This window comes from Neofelis nebulosa, chromosome 3 (assembly GCF_028018385.1).
Source record: "Neofelis nebulosa isolate mNeoNeb1 chromosome 3, mNeoNeb1.pri, whole genome shotgun sequence".
Classification (NCBI taxonomy): Eukaryota; Metazoa; Chordata; class Mammalia; order Carnivora; family Felidae; genus Neofelis; species Neofelis nebulosa.
This window is the reverse complement of record NC_080784.1, coordinates 63,499,859-63,521,025: the sequence shown is the minus strand read 5'-3', so window position 1 is coordinate 63,521,025 and position 21,167 is coordinate 63,499,859. Positions and strand designations below refer to the sequence as shown.

General features: G+C 35.9%; 1 protein-coding gene and 1 pseudogene across 3 annotated transcripts in view; both read left to right on the top strand.

The window, feature by feature from the left end:
- The window catches only part of TLL1 (tolloid like 1), a 210,845-nt gene extending 202,081 nt beyond the window's left edge, over nt 1-8,764 (top strand). For all 3 annotated transcript variants that reach the window (XM_058720950.1, XM_058720951.1, XM_058720952.1), the window contains 2 exons: nt 4,249-4,499; nt 5,715-8,764. In XM_058720950.1, the coding sequence (XP_058576933.1) occupies nt 4,249-4,499; nt 5,715-5,849 (386 nt within the window). In that variant the 3' untranslated portion in view covers nt 5,850-8,764. The remainder of the gene's footprint in view (nt 1-4,248; nt 4,500-5,714) is intronic.
- A 10,008-nt stretch (nt 8,765-18,772) lies between these two features.
- On the top strand, nt 18,773-20,257 carry LOC131507983 (protein FAM217A-like; annotated as a pseudogene).
- Nucleotides 20,258-21,167: the final 910 nt, after the last annotated feature.

Below are 21,167 nucleotides of genomic sequence, written 5' to 3'. Positions count from 1 at the left end.
TATATGTAAGTGACGAATCACTAAATTCCACTCCTGAAACTAATATTACACTCTATGTTAACCAACTAGAATTTAAATAAAAACTTGAAATATTAAGAAAATAAATGCATAAAATAAAACATGGCCCATCTGGTAGGACTTCTTTCCTGGAGCATACAACATCATACTATTTATCAATGACATTAAAAAAAAATAAAATAATACATTATTAAACTTCTTAGCAAGGAAATTATTTTGATCTAACTCAATTTAATTAGAATGTCCACTAAAGGCATTTGTAGGTCAAGTTACAGGACCTCTTTGGGAATTTAATACTTTATCAAGAAATAAACAATCATGTGTTTCCAAATTAACAGGAAAGTCACCCTCAGGCTTCTCTTCCCTTCTTGTCACCTACCTTATGCAGCTTTATTTTCATTTTCCAGAATTCTGTAGAAGATGTTCTGGCAGCTTATAGAGTACATTCAAACAATTGATTTAAAAACAATATTGCTGACATGCTACACTACTTTTATATTGCTCCAACTTAGTAAATGAACAGAATATTTGCAGGGAATGTATTTACCTAAAAAAACATCCTTTATAGGGACCATATTAAATGATACATGAACTAAATTTTGAAGAATTGCCACAAGGATTCTCAAAGACACTCATAAGCAATTGCCCTCATTCTGCCTGTTATTTTCTGTGTATGGAATTTCTCTCAGGGCATATTAAAATCACACCTCTTCTGCATATAATATTCAAATGTTTGTTCTTAAAAATTTTATTCTGTGGACTAAATTCTGTCTCTGTCTCTGTCTCTGTCTCTTTTTCACTGTTGGATCATTAATTCCAGATTTATTAGTTTGAGCAATGATCCATAGGAATGCAGTTGTGCTCTGAAACAGATAAACGAAAGCCGGTGAACTTTATGAAACATTTTTAGTCACCCTTAAATGTAATTTATTTGTTTTGAATATTGCCATTTTCTAGAAATTTTCAATAAAACCCAGTTATAACTCTTCACTGTCATTTTTAGATTCACAAACGTTTCATGAAATCCCCTTTCCATTTTTGTTTACTTTTTTTAAATGTTTATTTTTGACATACACACACACACACACACACACACACACAGAGCCTGAGTGGTTTCATGAAATCTCCCTTTCCATTTTTTGTTTAATTTTTTTAAATGTTTATTTTTAAGAGAGAGACACACACACATACAGAGCCTGAGCGGGGCAGGGCATAGAGAGAAGGAGTCACAGAATCTGAAGCAGGGTCCAGGCTCTGAGCCGTCAGCACAGAGCCCCACACGGGGTTTGAACTCACAAACTGCGAGGTCATGACCTGAGCCGAAGCCAGAGGTTCAACTGACTGAGCCACCCAGGAGCCCTTCCTTTTCCATTTTGTTCAACTAGTTCATTTCCTCCTTGATTTTTGTTGGAAGTTGGGACTGGCAGAGAATTGTATCTTTTGGATCCTGGTCTTTGTCTTGCTACTTTGTTTGTACAAGGCAGGCACACTGAAACTAAAGCCTTCTTCCGAACACACAGTCTGTGCCTTCAGCTCTTCCTGGCTGTGGGATAAAAGTTTTTTAAAAAGTTGAAACCAAAACAAAATCCAGCAATTATATCAAACTTTGAGAACAGGTAGAATTTTTAAAAACCTCTAAATGAGATTACACTGGTTTATACACTTACATATTACGTTTGGAAATATTTTTCACAAAATATTTTCCCGGGCTTCAAAAATATAAGTCTTCCACTATGATAGCAGATTCATAGTGTTTTCAATTGTTTTTCATTTTTTTCTGGCTTTTCATTTCATACCTGAATGGATCCCTAGCAGCACAGATGATGGCATTTCAATGTTCTCACTGGAAAATTATGGCAGAAATGGTGGTAGCTTCCACTAAAAGAGCCTTTCCTATGTGCCAGTTACCTTCCAAGCATTTTACACATATTAAACCATTCACTCTTCGTCTAGACCCTGGGGTGGGGCTACTGTGTATGATGCTTGTCTTAGAAATGAAGTGTGAGATACAGTCCCACAACGGATGAAGGGCAGAGACCAGATTTGGACCCAGGTAGTTTGGCTGCTGGGTTCTGTCACAGGGGAAGGACCGTAATTTTTGGACTTAGAAGAGCACCCTGGGGCACCTGGGTGGCTCAGTCGGTTAAGCGTCCGACTTCGGCTCAAGTCATGATCTCATGGTCTGTGAGTTCGAGCCCTGCGTCAGGCTCTGTGCTGACAGCTCAGAGCCTGGAGCCTGTTTCAGATTCTGTGTCTCCCTCTCTCTCTGCCCCTCCCCTGTTCACGCTCTGTCTCTCTCTGTCTCGAAAATAAATAAACGTTAAAAAAAAAATTAAAAAAAAAAAGAAGAGCGCCCTGCCCTGGTAGGAAGGGTAAGATGTTTGGTTCGCAGTCTGTAGGACTCAAGAGACAATATTTAAGAGATGAGTCCAGCTTTCAGCTTTTTACATGGGCAATAGTAGCACCCATATCGAGTGATTGTGCAGGATGCCCCATCTGCCACCGGGAACATAGAGGGACATTGACATTCACCATGGAGCACAGCTTAGGGGGCAGTCATTCTTGTGGTTGGAACTCCAGTTGGATATTAGCCACACACACGAATCTAAATGTCGTTGTGCCTACATATATTTAGACACATCTGAACGGTGTTTCCATCCTGGAGATTCAGAAATATTTTGTTATTGAAAGTCACCAAACCACAGTGTGGGTAAACTGTACACAGACCTGAAAACTCCAGCTAAGTGTTTGTAATTGCACAATCCATCCTCACAGGGTGCTGCTGAGGATGATTTGGTCGCATGATCATGACAATGTCACAGTTGTGGTTTGAAAGCCAGTGTCCTGCTTGTCCACATCTTTTCATCTTGGGCTTTCATTTCTGTCCCCTCCCAACTTATTCCACTTCTCCTGGGATTTTCCCGGTCTTAGCACTGAAATTGTGGCTTCCCAGGGATCCCTCAGTGCTTGACAAACAGAGATAGAAAGAAATTCTACTTGCTTCTGACATGTTTATATCCCTTTCTTTATCTCCTTTGCCCCCGACCCTCTGCCATAATAATACATATAATGCCTAGTTATTAGGGATAATAACCTATATAGGCCCTAGTTATTAGGAGGTTTGGCGGGGGGAAGATTACAAAGTTTCTGAGAAAAAATTTTTTAAAGTGTTATATGTAAATTACACTAACTACAAATTTTTATGCATACTTATCTATTTGGTACATTTACCTCTAATGACAAAAGTAATAACTGGTAATCCATAAGTTTATTGATATCTCTCTGAAAAAGAAGCTGTGAAAAGAGCATTTAAATTTTTTATTTATTACAAACACAAATATACTTAGTAGCTTCTGGAACTACAAAGGTAACTGCAATTAAGGATGTGTGTATGTTTTTCCCAACCCAGTTAGGTAAATATTTCTACCCAAGTCAAACTGTTCTATATATTCTATGTAGAGTTTTATATCATGCACACACACATAGAAATTTTATACATTTTGTTGATTTTTTTTAAAGCTTATTTATCTTTGAGAGAGAGAGACAGAGTGGAGGGTGGGGAAGGGCAGAGAGAGAGGGAGAGAGAATCCCAAGCAGGCTCCGCACTGCCAGCAGGGAGCCCGATGTGGGGCTTGAACTCAACAGATTGCAAAACCATGACTGAAGCCAAAACCAAGAGTCGGACGCTGAACCGACTGAGCTACCCAGGTGTCTTATATTTTGTTGATTTTTAAATTCTTTCTTATTCGTTTGGATTCTGGGTTCTTAATCGATTAAGATTAAACTTGAATGAAGATAATGATCTTTTTTCTATTAGAACTAGTTATTTGGAACTAAAAACAGTATCATGTGTAACAAGAATATTTATTAAGAGTTACTAGACGCTAGGCACTGTTTTAAGTGATTTTCATGTATTCATTCAATCCTCAAAGCCCGCTAAGATTGCTACTGTTGTTATATTGTTATCACCTGCATTTTGCCCTATGGATCAGAGAAATGGCATCACTCGTATAAAGTAACTGAGCTAGTAGGTGTTGGAGGTGGTATTCCAGCCCAGCAGTCTGCGTGTAGTGCCCGTGTCAGTACCTGTTGCACAGACCCCACAATTATGGGACACACATCCGGTGATGAAAATGAATTCAGAAAGTAGAGGAGGGTTAGACTACATCAAATTTGAAAGGGGACTTGTGACACCTCACTGGATTCATTTCATTTTTCTTTTCCGGGCAGAGTGTGGCGGTCGACTGAAAGCGGAACCGAAACCCAGAGATCTATACTCGCATGCTCAGTTTGGTGATAACAACTACCCAGGACAGGTCGACTGTGAATGGCTGGTAGTGTCAGAACGTGGCTTTCGCCTGGAGTTATCCTTCCCGATTTTCGAGGTGGAGGAAGAAGCTGACTGTGGCTATGACTATGTTGAGCTCTTTGATGGTCTCGATTCGACAGCGGTGGGGCTTGGTCGATTCTGTGGATCAGGGGTAAATACAGTACCAGCAGGAAACCATAGCCAGATTGAAAAAAAAAAAAAAAAAAAAAAGCTCAATGATTCGTGATTGTTATGTGTGCCATGTACAAATTGACAACATTTTTACAAAAAAAAAAAAAAAAAAGGTTACACTGTATTGTTATTGGCTTGACAAATTATACTATGCCTCTTCTCCCTCACCTCTTTCTCTATCTCTATTGAATTTTCTCAATAATCTCACACAAGAGGGATGAATTTGGTAGCTCTAATTTGCTGTTAGTGTCCACATTCTAACTTTTTTATTCATGTTCTTCTTGTGTAATAAATATTTCAACCTTGAAGAATCTAAAGGCAATACATTTAAACACGCACCTCTGACAATTGGGTCAACTTCCTAAATTACAGCGTAAAGGCAAAGTAATATGCACACAACCCATGTTGGCATTCCCCTCTCAAAGAATACACCTGCTGAGTGGTGGGGTCCACCAGTGCTGTGCGGACTCAGTCAGTGCTACCAGAATGCTGTTCCACTGCAGCGTGTCACTTGTGCATGGGACAGAATGCCAGCGTACAGGTCACAGAGCGTTGCCACGAGAAATAAGAAAAAGGAGAGCTTAAGATAAATATCAAGTGGTCTTCTGAAGACTTATTTTGTTCAGAAGACATTAGGCCCCCCCCACCCCCGCTCTTTTTTTGTCCATCAGTGTCTATTGCTTAAATAATACTGAACATGAATACTCTTGAACTCCTGTCCAAATACCAGCTGCAGTGAAACAAAAAAGATTCTTGGTGTTTAGATTATTGAAACAGGAAGGGAAGGATGATCTGGATTCTGGAACTGTCTCTGCCTCAGAGCACCTTCTGAAACAAATTTGATAGCTCTTTATGCTCTTTGAACCTAACTTTATTTCTAAATCAAAGGAACTTGGCTTAAAATTTTGGGGGAAGAAAAAAAAACGACACACCAACTTGAAAACACACTTCTGTTCCAAGCCCAGCGACATCACTACCTATAACTATGATCTTGAGCATGTCATTTGCTTCTCTGAAACTCACGTTTGCTCATCTGTAAAATGAAGAAGCCACACGTATTCACTATTCCAGGTTGTTGAGAGGATTAAGTCATATATACCCCTACTCCCCCCCCATCCCAAATATGAATCTCAATGAAGAAAAAAATGACTCCTTCTGTTTGTTTATTTGCCTGTGTGTTTCTTTTTGTCTTTAGCCACCAGAAGAAATCTACTCCATTGGGGATGCGGTTTTAATTCATTTTCACACTGATGACACAATCAACAAGAAAGGATTTCATATAAGATACAAAAGTATTAGATATCCAGACACCATGCATACCAAAAAATAACACCAAAACCTCCATCAGAACATCAAGGAATGTGCAGAATGGAGAGAAGACGTATTTTTTTTTTTAAATGAAGATACTAGCACAAATGTTTTATATAACGAGTGTGAACAGAAGAAAACTGTAAGACCAGAATTATCTCTGTACTACAAGAGAAGTTTTCACCTAACTCTGATCAGCATTACCAGGAGACTGGAGCTCCATGCTTGATGTATAAATCCAAATAAAGCTGGCGGAAGGGCGTCATGTTACTTCAAGGAAGACTCCACAAGCTTTTGTTGACAGCTTGATGCAGATGCCTTGCAATTCAAGCAGTTCAGTTCAGGGTCTGTGACCTTGCAAAGTGTTCTTTTTGACAATTCTTCAACATTTGGGAGAAATAAAATGGTCTTGCAGGTCACATACAGAAAAACCCTCTTCCTGCATCTGAGGATAATTGCTTTGGCTTTGTATCTTGGATGCAGATCCATAGAGGATGTTGGGAAATGGGAGTCTTTTGAGGGTGCTTTGTACTTTAATTGTGGGTGTGTCCGATGTTTGGAAACTGGAATACTTCAGCTTAGTCACTTTCCTTGCAGGCCAGATTCACCTCTTTGAGACGCAAATGATCTTGTGACCACTTCATTTTACTGGCATTTTGACAAGTTGGAAATGTCAGTAGTGTCCATTATTGCAATTAATCTCTAGACATCATTTATTTAAATGCTGGAAAATGCCCATCTGATTGGTAAACTCAGTTCTTTCAGTGAAAGTGCTGCCTTTTCACACCAAACTTAAGAAGCGCTGTGATGTCTTAGAACTGCGTGAGAGAACTCCCAACAGGTGTGAACAGAATTCTTCTAGTGACTGCCTGGATGGTCCATTCTCAAGTCACCAGAGCTGCTATCGTCTTTTCTGTTGTTGTCAACCTGTCGTAGCTGTTATTGCTGATGTCACGGTTAATGTTGTATTTAAAAAAAAAAAAAGAAAGAAAGAAACGAAGTGTAAGTAGGCCACGTAGTCATTGAAAGATTTCTTTCTTTCTCTCTCTTTCTCTCGCTCTCTCTTTCTTCTTGGGATTCAGTTGAAAAAGGATTTGTTTCCGAAAGACTTTCTATGGTGCTATTCCATAAACGTTTTTTTTTTAAACAAAATTTTTGACCTTTGAGCCAACCACCTGTAGACTATGAATGTCTCCCTATGTCTGTCTGGTGGCATTTGAAGACTAAAGACTTGTCAAACGTATCAAGAGTATATCATTGCAAGGGCAGCACTTGTCCTGTGGAACAACTACTTATAATGCCTTAGAATTCTTGCACATGATCAAACAGATCCTCCTAGAGACACACATTTCAAAAGGTTGAACTTAATAATGTATGTGAATTAGCAACTCCATGAGGAAAACCCATTTCCGTGACTGAGAACATCGGGTATAAATACGGTGTCTTGCTTTTGTTGTAGAAAATGAATTTTCTGCTTTAAAGCCATGCGTGTTTTTAATATTGTGTGTGTATATGTGAGGTTGTCTGGGTGAGCGGAGCTATAAGAAGGTGAAACGTAGTGGGGGATGGAAAAGTTAGAATTTATGTGCCAAGTTCTACTAGAATCCTGTCTGAAGTAGCACCTTTCTTAGGAGATTTCATGGACAATTAATAGGAACTTCTAATTATTATCAACCCCATTATAAAAATGGCTTTTTCCTTTACAGAAACTCTGTTTTGATATGTTTTGATGTTGACGTAGATGACTACGTGAAATACCTTAGTTTCTGTTACCTGTCCATGAACATTTGACATTCAATAAAATTGGGTATTTCTCTTCATTTTTACAAATTAAACTATACACACAGGTGTAGCTTGTTTCTTTTCTTTGTCATTCCCCTGAAAAATATTTTCTTGCCTTTGAATTATACTATGTAAATACATTTTTACAACCAATCTTCGGTTCTTATTGAACATTACTTTGGGAATGTGTCACTATTGCCTGCAATATAATGAGCTTTCTAGTGGAGCTGATTTATTCCAGTAACTTCTTCCATATTTTTTCACTAATCTTCAATTAGCCAAAATATATCAGGAGTGGGCAAAAAGGAGGAAAAAATTATGAACACCTAACGTACTACACTATGCCTGGCCCGGTGATAGGCACATGACACAAGCTTTTTTTTTTTTTTTTTTTTTTTTGCTGTTTGAGGATTGTGGTGATGTTCTCATTTTGTAATTCAGGACTGGAGGCTCATAGAAGGTATGTAACATTCCCAGGGTCACAGTGTAAAGTGAGATGTTGAAAGCCAGCTTGTCTGATATAAAAATCTGTGCTCGTTCTACAAAATGTAGTCGAATCGATCTGGACATGTATAAATAGTGGACAGTGTTTTTATGATGAAACTTTTCCACGTAAAGTACACTTTAGGGGTGAATAACAGTAAAACTTTCAGGATAAATATATTGTTCTTTTCAGGAACAGCATGACAATTCAAATATCAGCTGTAGATATCTTTAAGAACCACAATTAGTGCTAGAAATTAAAGAAACAAAACCTGCTCTGTAGCTCAGAGTTAGTAACCATGGACTTTTGTTAAAGTAAATATATTAAACTATTTTATCTGGCGTGATAGGGGAAATGTAGTGTCCTACATTAAGAAATATTTTGGGTATTACCGTTGACATCATATTAGGCCACAACGAGCTGCATTCAATAAAACTGAGAAGTGAAAGTGAAAAGGTATTTGGAGATGTCACAACTTCAAGTCTTCAATGTGAACATTAATTTTTAACGTACCTTATGTCAGATATCAATTCGTTGCATATTATTTTTATATTAATTCAGTTTGGGCTTAAATATGTTGTTAATTGCAAGTACAAACAGCTTTGTTGTCATTTTGTTAATTATTGTTAGCTACTGTTTCAAGCGTTTTATTAAATTAATTTTGTAAATTATTTTCAACCCCTACATCAGTATATTGGTTGTGCTCTCTATTTGCCAAAGTTCTAACTCCTATACAATCCTCACTGGCTATCCACAAAAAAAAAAAAAAAAAAAAAAAAAAAAAACTGCTCCTACTTCCTATGATTTTATTAAATTATTTTTCAAGTCAACTTGAATATTAATCTAGTCTATTTATGAGGTCATGACTTAGCATAATTTCACAAAACAACATTTTTTGAAAGTATGCGAGAACAAACAATATTTCCAAAGTTTCCAAATGTCCCCTTCTTGTATTGGCTGGCTTTTTGCTATCCAGGCCTAATTTTAATATATCACAGTATCAGATTCAAATGCTGTCCAGTTTTGTTTTTAGAGTTCTTAGTCTCTCATATTTGGTTTCTATTATTACTATATATTTTCAGGGTAAGCCTCAAATACTAAATTTTGTTCTCCCATAGAGAAAATTTCTAAAAGCATCTAATGACTAATTATTATTCTTCAGAAGTAAATGTAAACATCTTATTCAATGTTACTTTGAATTCAAGTAAATGTTACTTGAATGTTACTCAAGCTCATTCAAGTAAATGTTATTTTTTAAAAGTAAACTGTAGCCATGTGTGACATTTAAAACTAACTTAGGGCAGTTGTCAAAATGTTTGGAAATTGTGTTCAGTGACAATGGGAATAAAACTTGCTTTTTGGAAAACCTTTAATACCACTTGTGAAATCTGGCACGGGAGGAAGAAAGCAGGAACAATAATTACCTCGTAAAGATTTATAACTTGAAGGAATACCTTCTATTTAATAAGAAAAGTTAGGTAAAATGAGCATATCAAAAGGAAAAAAAAAAGCTGGCCTGCGAATGAATTAAAGCTTTTTATGCTTCAATGCATAGTAAATGGTTGCCAATGAATAGTTAGCTGTTAGTCTTTAGTATTACTGTTATAAAATTAAGACATATTTGCCATTAGCCTAGGAAATAATTGACGCAATGCACAGATCTAATACATTTTGAGATGTTATTATTAGTCTTCAAGCTTTCTTTTGACATCAACTGGTTTCATGGGTCTCCTTTCAGCCCACCCCCAGCGTATTCAACCTGCACCCAGGCTCACCGTGTGACCCCAGTCTGGTTTTGGTGCAGAGACCGCGCAGAACGACTCCAAAAGGATTATAGGGCCCTTAGCACATCTCATTATATATAACTCCCTTCTCATCCAATATTTTATATAAAAAATTAAAACAGTAAAATCAACCTTTAACTTGAGAAAACTTGTAAGTGGCAACATATCCGGGCTAAAGCAAATGAACACAGAAGACTTTAAGAAGCCGATATGTAGCTTAAGACGTGGATAAAAGGTCCTGGTAGCCGGGTCTTATCTTTCCTTTGCGGCCAGGGCGGAGGTGTTAAGTGAATAATGAAATTACTTATGTTTATTATGTGTCATTTCTATCTGAATACAAGCTACTGGCTTTACCAATCCCTTTGCTCTTACTTTGCTCTACCTACGTTGTTCATATAGCTGGAAAACTAGTTATACAGCATTTTATTTTTGGCCAGCTATCAAAGTTTTGAGCATACTTGCTTCTGAAATACAAAATAGCAACTAAGGTTATTCAAAGCAATTTATAATAGTATAAACATGTGCTTAATGCTTCAATGTATTTTAAAAATTACATTTAAAAAACCAATTCCAAGTGTTTCTTCTATTAAATAATATAAAGGGGTGATTATATTTGTCATAATGTTTAACTACACAACAAATCTAAGAACTGACAAATCTCATATCTGTCAAAAGCTCCATTGGGAGTTTTTTAAAAGAGTAACTTTTAGAAATTGGGTTAAATATGATAATTTTTTATCAGAATGTGAAAATGCATCTATATTCCCTTGTGATATTTTTACATCAGAATCAGTGACTCACAGAAATGACAGCTAAATGCTAAAATAATGGTGTTAAGGTTGAGGTCAGGGGGAAGGGGTTATTTCAAGGCATGCCATTAAATTATTTAAATAGGAAGATTTATTTAAATACAAAGGGCAAATAAAGTGAAAGGCTTATACATAATAAAGCTTAGATATGCAAAGCTATCCTAAAAAAATATTTAGTGAACATTCTTTAGGAGGCTATAATTAAAAATCAAAGTAAATTGCAAGAAGATTTCCCACAAGGATCTAATATATTTGTTAAGGTTCTTTTTATACCACTGAATGTCTATTATTTGTGTTTGAATTCCCTGGGAATAAAAGGTCTTTCATAATAAGTTTTGTCATTTTCCAACCAAAAGACTTATTACAACCATGCACTTTAGTTTATTCACTCATTTATTTCATTTATTTCTTCATTCCAGAAATACTTGCTTAATTTAATGCCTTCTAATATGCTCAGTACTTGCTAAGAATTTAATGAAAGGTTGAAAAAGAAAAAAAAATCACGTTTGCTTCTGTGAAGGTTAAATTCTAGTTAAAGAGATAAACACTAATAAAAGCAATCACAGACTGACAAAATTGCAATATAAAACATGCATGTATATTTTACAGCCATTTGTGGGACATTATTCCAAATAACACGGTTTGTATTTTGAGAAAAGCATTAACATGCACCTTCTCCTCATCCTTGGTTTTCTACTGTCGTATTACCTGCATTTATTTTTAAAATTTCAATTGTCCTCTAAAATTAACTTTTTTTTTTGCATCAATCGTTTGTATTTTCAACTTATAAATTATTCATTCTCAAGATGGATGATGGGGGGGTGACATAGTGTATCAAAATTCTGATATTTGTTCATGTAATCATTTAACAAGTAAAACTAAACAATGTAACTTATAAAAAGCACTATCTATTGCCAGCACCAACAGTGCTTGATAAATTCTAATTAAAAAAAATTTTTTAATGTTTATCTATTTTTGAGAGAGAGACAGTGTGCAAGCGGGGGAAGGGAAGAGAGGGAGACACAGAATCCAAAGCAGGCTCCAGGTTCTGAGCTGACAGCACAGAGCCCGATGTGGGGCTTGAACTCACAAACTTTGAAATCTTGACCTGAGCTGAATTCAGAAACCCAACTGAGCCACCCAGGTGCCCTGAATTCTAATTCTTATTATGATACACATTAAGATGCTTGAAACCTAAAATCTCCAATCCACACTGGCCTAACTGGTGGAAAAGAAATGTTTTGCAGTAACAATGTGACTTGTGGGACAGTGAAATGTCTCACTGCCTCACTATTTGCGCCCCTCTTCAAGTCAACGTGTATTTTTTTTTTTAAATATTGGTCAGGTCCATGGAATAGCCAAGGCTCTCAAGAGCATACTCACATACAAGACACTCCAGGAGCATATACTCGCCAAACATTAGCCCTACAGATAATGTTTCATAGAATGGGGTGTGATGGCACAACAAAAAATTATATTTAGGTAAGAGTAATCCAAAGTAACAGGTGGCATAGTTATACTTCACAACTTTGGATACTGGAATTATCATATGTAGAGCAAAATGATTTAAAAAAAAGAGGAAATATATGGAAAAGGTTTAGGCACTATCAAAATACTGAGGGTTTTTTTGTTGTTGTTTTTTGTTTTTTTTAGAATAAATTCACAGGGCACCTGGGTGGCTTAGTCAGCTGAGTATCTGATTCTTGATTTCAGCTCAGGTCATGATCCCAGGGTCGTGGAATAAAGCCCCAGGTCAGGCTCCACTCCTGATTCTCTCTCTCTCTTTCTCTCTCTCTCTCTCTCTCTCTTTCTCTCTCTCTCTCTCTCTCACTCTCTCTCTCTCTCATTTTGCCCCTCTCCCCTGCTTGAGTGCTCTGTCTCTAAAATAAAATTAAATAAAAATTAAAAAGAATAAGTTGAATTTGTAGAAATAAAATAATACAGTAATTGAAATTTAAAATTTAGATTAGATACAGCTGCCGATAATTTATGAACTGGGAGAGCTTAAAAAGAGGGAGACAGATGAAAAAAATTATATTTAAGGATGTGGAATAGAATGTGAATATTCAGCATATGTTATTAGGAGTTTAAAACAAGAATGTAGAGAATGGAGGAAAATATTCAGTAGACAATATCTGAAATGTCTCAGAATTTTCCGAAGATGTGTATCTTCACATTCTGGAAACACAGGAAGTTCCCAAACAAAATAAAAAGCAAGCTACACCCAGACACAGAGTACTAAAATTGCAGAACACGAAGTTAAAGAAAAACATCTTTAAAAGTAACCAAAGAAAAGGCTACAAGGAAATTATTTTAGAAATACAGTGTATTCTGAAATAAAATCTCAAGATATTAACAGCAAGTGATTGTTGGTCTAAATTTTTGTGTCCAGTTGAGCTACTAATTACAAATGGGGATTAAGTCAATTTCAGGTTAGTAAAAACAAAGAGTTTACCACTAACAGATATTCATCATTAATGGAATTTTCTTTTGGGGTGCCTGGATGGTTCAGTCGATTGAGCATCAGACTCTTCATTTTGGCTCAGGTCATGATGTCACAATTTGTGGGCTTCAGCCCCAAATCAGGCTTCAGCCTCTGTGCTGAAAGCACGGAGCCTGCTTGGGATTCTCTCTCTCTCCCTCTCTGCCCGTCTCCCACTTGAACTCACTCACTCTCCCTTTTTCTTTCTTTCTTTCTCTCTCTCTCTCTCACTCTCTCTAAAGATAAATAAACTTTAAAAAATGCATTTTCTTCTGGAAAAAAATGAAAAAATTGAGCGAGTGATATGCAAGAAAGAATAGTGATCAGAGTAACTGGTAATTATGTGCCAGTTTAAAACATATTAATACTATAAAAATAATAACAATGACTAATTTGAAGAGAAAGTGGAATTATAAGACTTTTTTATTATAATTGTGATTTGACATATAATTTGACATATAATTGTATTATATACAACTAAAGAGGGATCGTTAGATTTGAGGAGTTCTAAGTTTCTCATAGTGTTTGAGAAAAAGATTAACTCTATACTTTGTTAAATACCTGGTAAAGTTATAAGAATAACCAAAAGAATATAAGCAGGATAAATAATTTCTAACCAATAGAGAGGGAAAAGTAATTTTAAAATGATATTAAAAATAGCATTAAAAAACTGGTGAATCACAGAAAAAAGGAAAAAGTATAAAATAAGATGGCCAAAACAATAATATGTAAATTTTAAAATTTGAAACATATATCTGGTATTTTTCTAAACGTGGAACATATTAACTCATTTAACCTCATAGTTAACTATTAGTTATATTTTATTGTCTCCAATTTATCAGTGAGGAAGTAAATATACTGGTAATCACAATAAATGTAAGTCCTATAATATTTCAGATTTAAGGAAAAATATATTCAGATTGGATTAAAAATTCATTCATAAGCTCTTGAAAAGAATATTTCTAAAATATAGTATGAGGGAACTTGAAAATGAAAAATCACCTAAGGTAAATTCTAAGCTAAAGTTAACTGGTGTGTCTAGAGTAATATAAGATAAATCTTAAGGCACAAAAGATTATTTAAGATAAAATGAGTGACTCCACAATGATAAAAAGAAATAATACATTAAAATAATTAAAAACGTAAATGTGGACAAATGTAAGCACACAGTCTCAAATACATAAAATTGTCAAAATAATAAAAAAAATGTAATCCATGATAAGAATATTAAGATTTCAGTAAGAGAGATATTAACATATAAGATATTTGCAGTCTGTATTCCTGATGAAATGCTAGAACCCAAATTATATAAATGAATCTTAAATTTAATAATATACAAACAACCCAATAGATCAGGAGTTGGCAAACTATTTCTTGTGGGCCAAATCTAGATTGCTTCCTGCTTGTGTATAACCTGTGAGTGAAAAATGGTGTGCAGAAAAGACTCAGCCTTTTGGCAAGAACAGTCAGAGTTGAGGACATTGCCTGTTGGCCTTAAATCCTAAGCTGTTAGGCCCATTACAGAAAAAGATAGCCAACCTATGCAATAGATAAATGTGCAAAGGTGATGTATAGACTATTCACAGGTGAGGAAATCAGAATGACCAATAAATAGGAAAACATGTTTGACAACTATTATTTGGAAAATTCAAATTTAAAAATTGGGATATCTCTTATATCTACTGCATTTATAAAACTTTAGTTTTAAACACTATCAAGTGTTTGCAAGTATTTATAGCATAGTAACTCTTACACCCTGCTGGAAAGAATGTAAATTGTGCGAATGTTAGATAGACTTGACCTTATCTAGATGCTTCTAAACCCATTGACCAGGAATTCCATTCCTTTATATGGAGATACTCTTGAACACTACTTACCTGATTTTAGAGAAACCACTTAAACTCCTGCACTGGGCATCAGAGAAGCTGTGAGGCTGCAGAAATTCTTGACATGAGGCTAGCAAAGAACAAATACTTATGCAAAGGGCTCAGCTCCATTTGCAACAGCAGGCAATGAAAAATGTGTTTTGAATTGAGAGACAATAAATAATTACCAGACAACTGGTAATATATAAAACGATATGGTATTAAGTATATAAATATGTATGATATATAACATATTTTGTGATCTTTAAGATTTTTAATTTAAATTTACAACCATAAGAATTAAATATTTAACTAAATTTTAAAAGTGGAAGTTTATATATACCATAAATTATGCAAAAATAAAATTTCCAGCCAGAAGTGACAATCTCCTCCTTCTGTTTTTCCTTTTCCCCTCTAGCTCCTCCTGAAGAAGACCAACATAAATAAATCTATTATTTAAAAAAAAAAACATTATTTCAAAGAATGATTAAATAAGGTAAAATAATTGATGTATACCTATGTTAATTTTTAATTCAGATTCAGCATTTTTAGAGTTCACAATAGCTGGTGAGGTAAATATTACTCCAATTTCACAGATGGAGATCTTGAATATAAAATAATTTTTTTTAAGATCACATTGTGTCTGTGATAAAGAAAATATATTGAAAACAAGTTGATATATACATTATGTTTTAAGCTTTAAAAAGTAATCATAATTCAGATTTTTGTTTTAATCTTTATGTTGTCATTTTGAATATCAATATATTCAAAACTAAGTCTCCCTTTAAATTTTTTTTAATGTTGGGGCACCTGGGTGGCGCAGTCGGTTGAGCGTCCGACTTCAGCCAGGTCACGATCTCGCGGTCCGTGAGTTCGAGCCCCGCGTCAGGCTCTGGGCTGATGGCTCGGAGCCTGGAGCCTGTTTCCGATTCTGTGTCTCCCTCTCTCTCTGCCCCTCCCCCGTTCATGCTCTGTCTCTCTCTGTCTCAAAAATAAATAAAAAACTTTGAAAAAAAATTAAAAAATTTTTTTAATGTTTATTTTTGGGAGAGAGAGAGAGAGAGAGAGCATGAGTGAGGGAGGGGCAGAGAGAGAGGGAGACATAGAATCTGAAGCAGGCTCCAGGATCTGAGCCATCAGCAGAGAGCCTGATGCGGGGCTCGAACTCACCAATTGTGAGATCATGATCTGAGCTGACATCTGATGCTTAACCAACTGAGCCACCCAGGCACCCCTAAGTCTCCCTTTAAAAAAGGAAAGCCACCAACTTCCCCATTAAGTCAATGATTTAAGCAGCTTGATTAAATTGTATTGACTTCTATTTAGAGTTATAATGAAATAGCTTGTTGAAAACTAATATACTCTATGAAGAACAAACAGAACAGTAGGGTGACTTTTTCAGTTTTATTGACAAATATAATTGACAAAATTGTAAGATATTTAAAGTGTACAATGTGATGATTTAATATAAGTATGCCTTGTGGAAAGATTCCCCTCATTGAATTAATTATAACATCCATCACCTCACATATTTCCTTTTTTTGTGTGTATGAGAACATGTAAGTTCTACTCCTTAGTAAATTTTAATTATACATGACGGTATTATAGAATATAATCGCCATGTTATACATTAGATACTTGGAACTTATTCATCTTAAGACTTGAAATTTGTACCTTTTTGTCAACCTCTCCCTATTTCTCTCTCCTGACGATCACTTCTTTTCTCTGTTTCTATGGGTTCGACTCATTTTTAGATGCCACATGTAAGTGCTACTATGCATTTGAAGTTAAATTATTATTAGCTTAAAATGCTGCTACAAATATAAGATGCTTTACATAAACTTCATGGTAATGGAAAATTAAAAGCTTATAATAGATATACAAAAGGTAAAGAGAAAGAAATCAAAGTGTATTGCTATAGAAAATTATCAAATAACAAAAGAAGAAAGTAAGAGAGGGAGAAAGGACCAAGCATATTACAAAGCAGTCAGGGGACAATGAACAAAATGGCAAGAGTAAGTCTATTCTTATAAATAATTACTTTAAATATCAATGGGCTATATTCCCCAATCAAAGGATATACAGTGGCTGAATGGTTTTGAAACACGACCCAACTGTTTCTTCTTTACAATAGACCCACTTCAGCTTTAAGGACACACATAGACTGAAAGTGAAGGGAAGAAAAAGACATTCCATAAATATGGAAACCAAAGGAAGGCAGGTGTGCCCATACTTATATCAGGCAAAATAGGCTTTACACCAAAGACTGTCAAAAGAGACAAAGAAGGTCACTATATAATGATAAAAAGGTCAACTCATCAAGAGGATATAATAATTATAAATATATCTGAACCAATATATGAGCATCTACATATATAAAGCAAATATTAACAGTTCAAAAAGGATAAACAACAATACAATAAAAGCAGAGAATTTGATACCCCATTTTCAATAATGGACAGATCTTCCAGGTATGAAATCAGTAAGGAAACATTGGACATAACTTGATGTTAAACAGATGGACATAACAGATATGTACAGACCATTTCATCCAATAGCAGTAGAAGGTACATTCTTCTCAAGCACACGTGGCACATGCTCCAGGATAGATCACATGTTAGGCCACAAAATGGCTCTTAATAAATTTAAAAAGATTGAAATCCTATCAAGCATCTTTTCAAATCACAATGGTATGAAACTAGAAATCAGTTATGAGAGAAAACTGGAAAATTAATAATTGTGGAGATTAAACAATGTGCCTCTGAACAACCAATGGGTCAAAGAAGAAATAAAGAGAAATAAAAAAAAAAAGCTTATGAGATAACATTTACATTAAGGAGAAAGAGAGCGTCACCTGGGTGGTTCAGTCGGTTAAATGTTGGTCTCTTGATTTCAGCTCAGGTCATGGTCTCATGATTCATGCTGACAGCATGGAGCCTGCTTAGGATTCTCTCTCTCTCTCTCTCTCTCTCTCTCTCTCTCTCTCTCTTCACCCCTCACCAGCTCTCTCTTTCTCTTTCTCTCAAAATAAATAAAACAACTTAAAAAAAGCAAAAAGAGAAAGCTCAAATAAACAACCTAACTTTACACCTCAAGGAACTAGAGAAAGAAAAAAAAGTCCAAAATTAGCAGAGAAAGGAAAAAACTAAGATCAGAGAGAAAATAAATGAAAGAGACTAAAAAGACAATAGAAAAGGGCAATGAAACTAATAACTGTTTTTTGTTTGTTTTGTTGATGATAAAATAGACAAAACTTTGCAAAACTTACCAAGAAAAAAAAAAAAGAGAGGGCTCAAATAAGTAAAATTGTAAATGAAAGGCGATATACTGCAACTGGTAACTACACAAATACAAGAATCATAAAAGACTTCTAGAAGCATTTATATGCCAACAAATTGGGCAACCTAGAAGAAATGGATAAATTCCTTCAAACATATAATCTACTGAATCAAGGAGACTGAGCTGGAAGAAATGGAAATCTGAACAGACCAATGAGTAGTCAGGAGATTGAATCAATAATCAAAAACCTCCCACTGGCCGCTGGAGAAGCTTGCAGAATCCCAGCCACAGACCGAGGCTGGCTGCAAGCCTGGCAGGCTGCCCACACTGAAGGAGCCGATGCCCACTTCCCTTCCTGTCCTCCTGTTGCCAGAAGGCCCAGGTGGAGGGGGTACCCATCTGGTCGTTCACCACCATGTGAGGAGGCGTGGGGTTGAAGGCTGCAGTGTGTTTGGAGACCATGCTGGGGATGACATGTGGGCTTGGGGTGCCATGGGGTATTTCAAAAAATGGGGAAAATACAGGAGAAAAAATGGTGAGAACCATACCAACCCGATATATCAAACATTTCTCTTGAGAATCTATCTCACTGGAATTTGGATTCAGAAGTTGCTGTTCCTGAAAGTGAAAAGCTTTCTCCCTGGAAGACACAGTGTAGAACCACTTGGAAATTTCATCTAACAACTGATGTTAGAACTTAATTTGTCAGAAAATGCTTACAAAAGAATACAGAATGGTAAACAATGGATATTTTAATTATGGAGGTATCCTTTACTGAAGGAAGTATCACAGAGAACAGAGATTTCAGAAAATCATCAATGGAAACTGGTAACCAATAATCCCATAAGTCTCCTTACTCTGAACCACTCAGTAACTAATGCTTCAGTTGATAAGCAAGCTGGTTTTTATTTTTGGACTGCAGATGCCATGCTGGTCCTATGCTGCTGGAGACTTTTTGAAGGATGGAAAGCAGCTTCACATTGATCCACGTTTAACTATATAAAACAACCACAGTGCTGAAACTTTAAATGCTCCAAACTGGAATTTGAAACATGGATTACAGCAGTTGGAAGAAAATTTAAGAGATCAAAGTGATTCATCTAAAAATAAAAAAAAAAGTGATATTTTACTCAGATATTTTTAAATATTTATTTATTTATTTTGAGAGAAAGAAAGAGCATGAATGGGGGAGGGGAAGAGAGAAAGAGAGAGAGGGAGAGAGAGGGAGAGAAAGAGAGAAACAGAATCCTAAGTAGGTTCCATGTCAGCGTGGAGCCTGATGCAGGGCTCAATCCCAGGAACTGTGAGATAATGACCTGAGCCGAAAACAAGACACTTAACTGACTGAGCCACCCAGGTGCCCCTTAGATATTTTAAAAAGATGGACCTGAACCTAAAGCCAAAAACAGTAGAAAACCAGAATCTTTCTGTATTCTGATTTTCTTTACTACTCAAGATGCTGGTCTTGCCCAGATTAGTCCTCTCAAAGTCCAAAAATTGGAAAGGAAGAGTGGAATACCCAGAAATCTCTGTTGCACATTTGACTACTCATTTATTGGAAATGGAAATAATACAACATATGATTATACAAAAAAAGAGCAAAGACTATAAACTACTTCAGTAGTTACTGAACTATTCACTTTTGTACTTCAGTAGTTACTGAACAAACATCTCCCTTCAAAGCTACACCCAAAATGAGACAGCCAAATCTTTCTGACTCTTTGAGGATTTAGACAATTTGTGTAGATAAAGGCCAAGAAAAAAGAAAAAAAAAAACCCAAGTATTGTTTCTTGCAAGCTTGAACAAAATGCTTCCAAATGGAATTGGAACAACATTGGCAAATACAAATGAAATTCTAGACCATCGTCTCTAAAAAGTTTATCCAGCACAAAACAACTGATTGCCACTTATGATGATTTTAAGTGTACCAAAATCTCCATTTGAAATGCATGAAAAGAACTTGCAGCCAAGCAGATTATTATCCAAACACCTGGGCGCCTGGGTGGCTCAGTCGGTTAAGCCTCCGACTTCGGCTCAGGTCATGATCTCGCGGTCTGTGAGTTCAAGCCCCGCGTCGGGCTCTGTGCTGACAACTCAGAGCCTGGAGCCTGTTTCGGATTCTGTGTCTCCCTCTCTCTCTGGCCCTCCCCCGTTCATGCTCTCTCTCTATCTCAAAAATAAATAAACGTTAAAAAAAATTAAAAAAAAAACAAACACCTGGTTAAAATGGTCTCAACAAGGTGTCTGCCACATAGGTCTCCAATGTCAGTTTCTCCTATACCTCTGTCTTTTCCTGATAAGCAAAGGGAGAATTAAGGCACCAGTGACCAAAAAAACCCCCCAAAAACAAAAATAAAAACCAAAAACAAAACCACGCCCCCAACACACCCCCACACCACACACAACTTTACCAAAAAGAACATAGTATTGAACAAGACTATTCTAAGTGCTCACCCACTGACCAAAAATAATTCTTTCATACATCTCAGTGTAAGCAAATCTATTCCGAGAATCCCAGTTAAAATACAGTTAATCAGTCTGAGATACAGGTATTAAACACACACACACACACACACACACACACACCAACTACTTGATGTGATATGGAGTGGAACTTGAGAAAAGCACTGATGAGATGTCTGTATAAATAAATCCATGGGCATTCATACTGACATACTTGATAATATTTTCCATGTTTGAAAGAAATGCTTCACTACATAAACTATTCTATTAAAAAAGTTGTTCTTTTGTTGTGATTGTTTTCCAGTATAATTCCATCATCAGTAAGTGGTATAATTGACCTAAAAAAATATCCCAACAAAGACAAGTTCAGAATCCAATGGCTTCCCTGGTG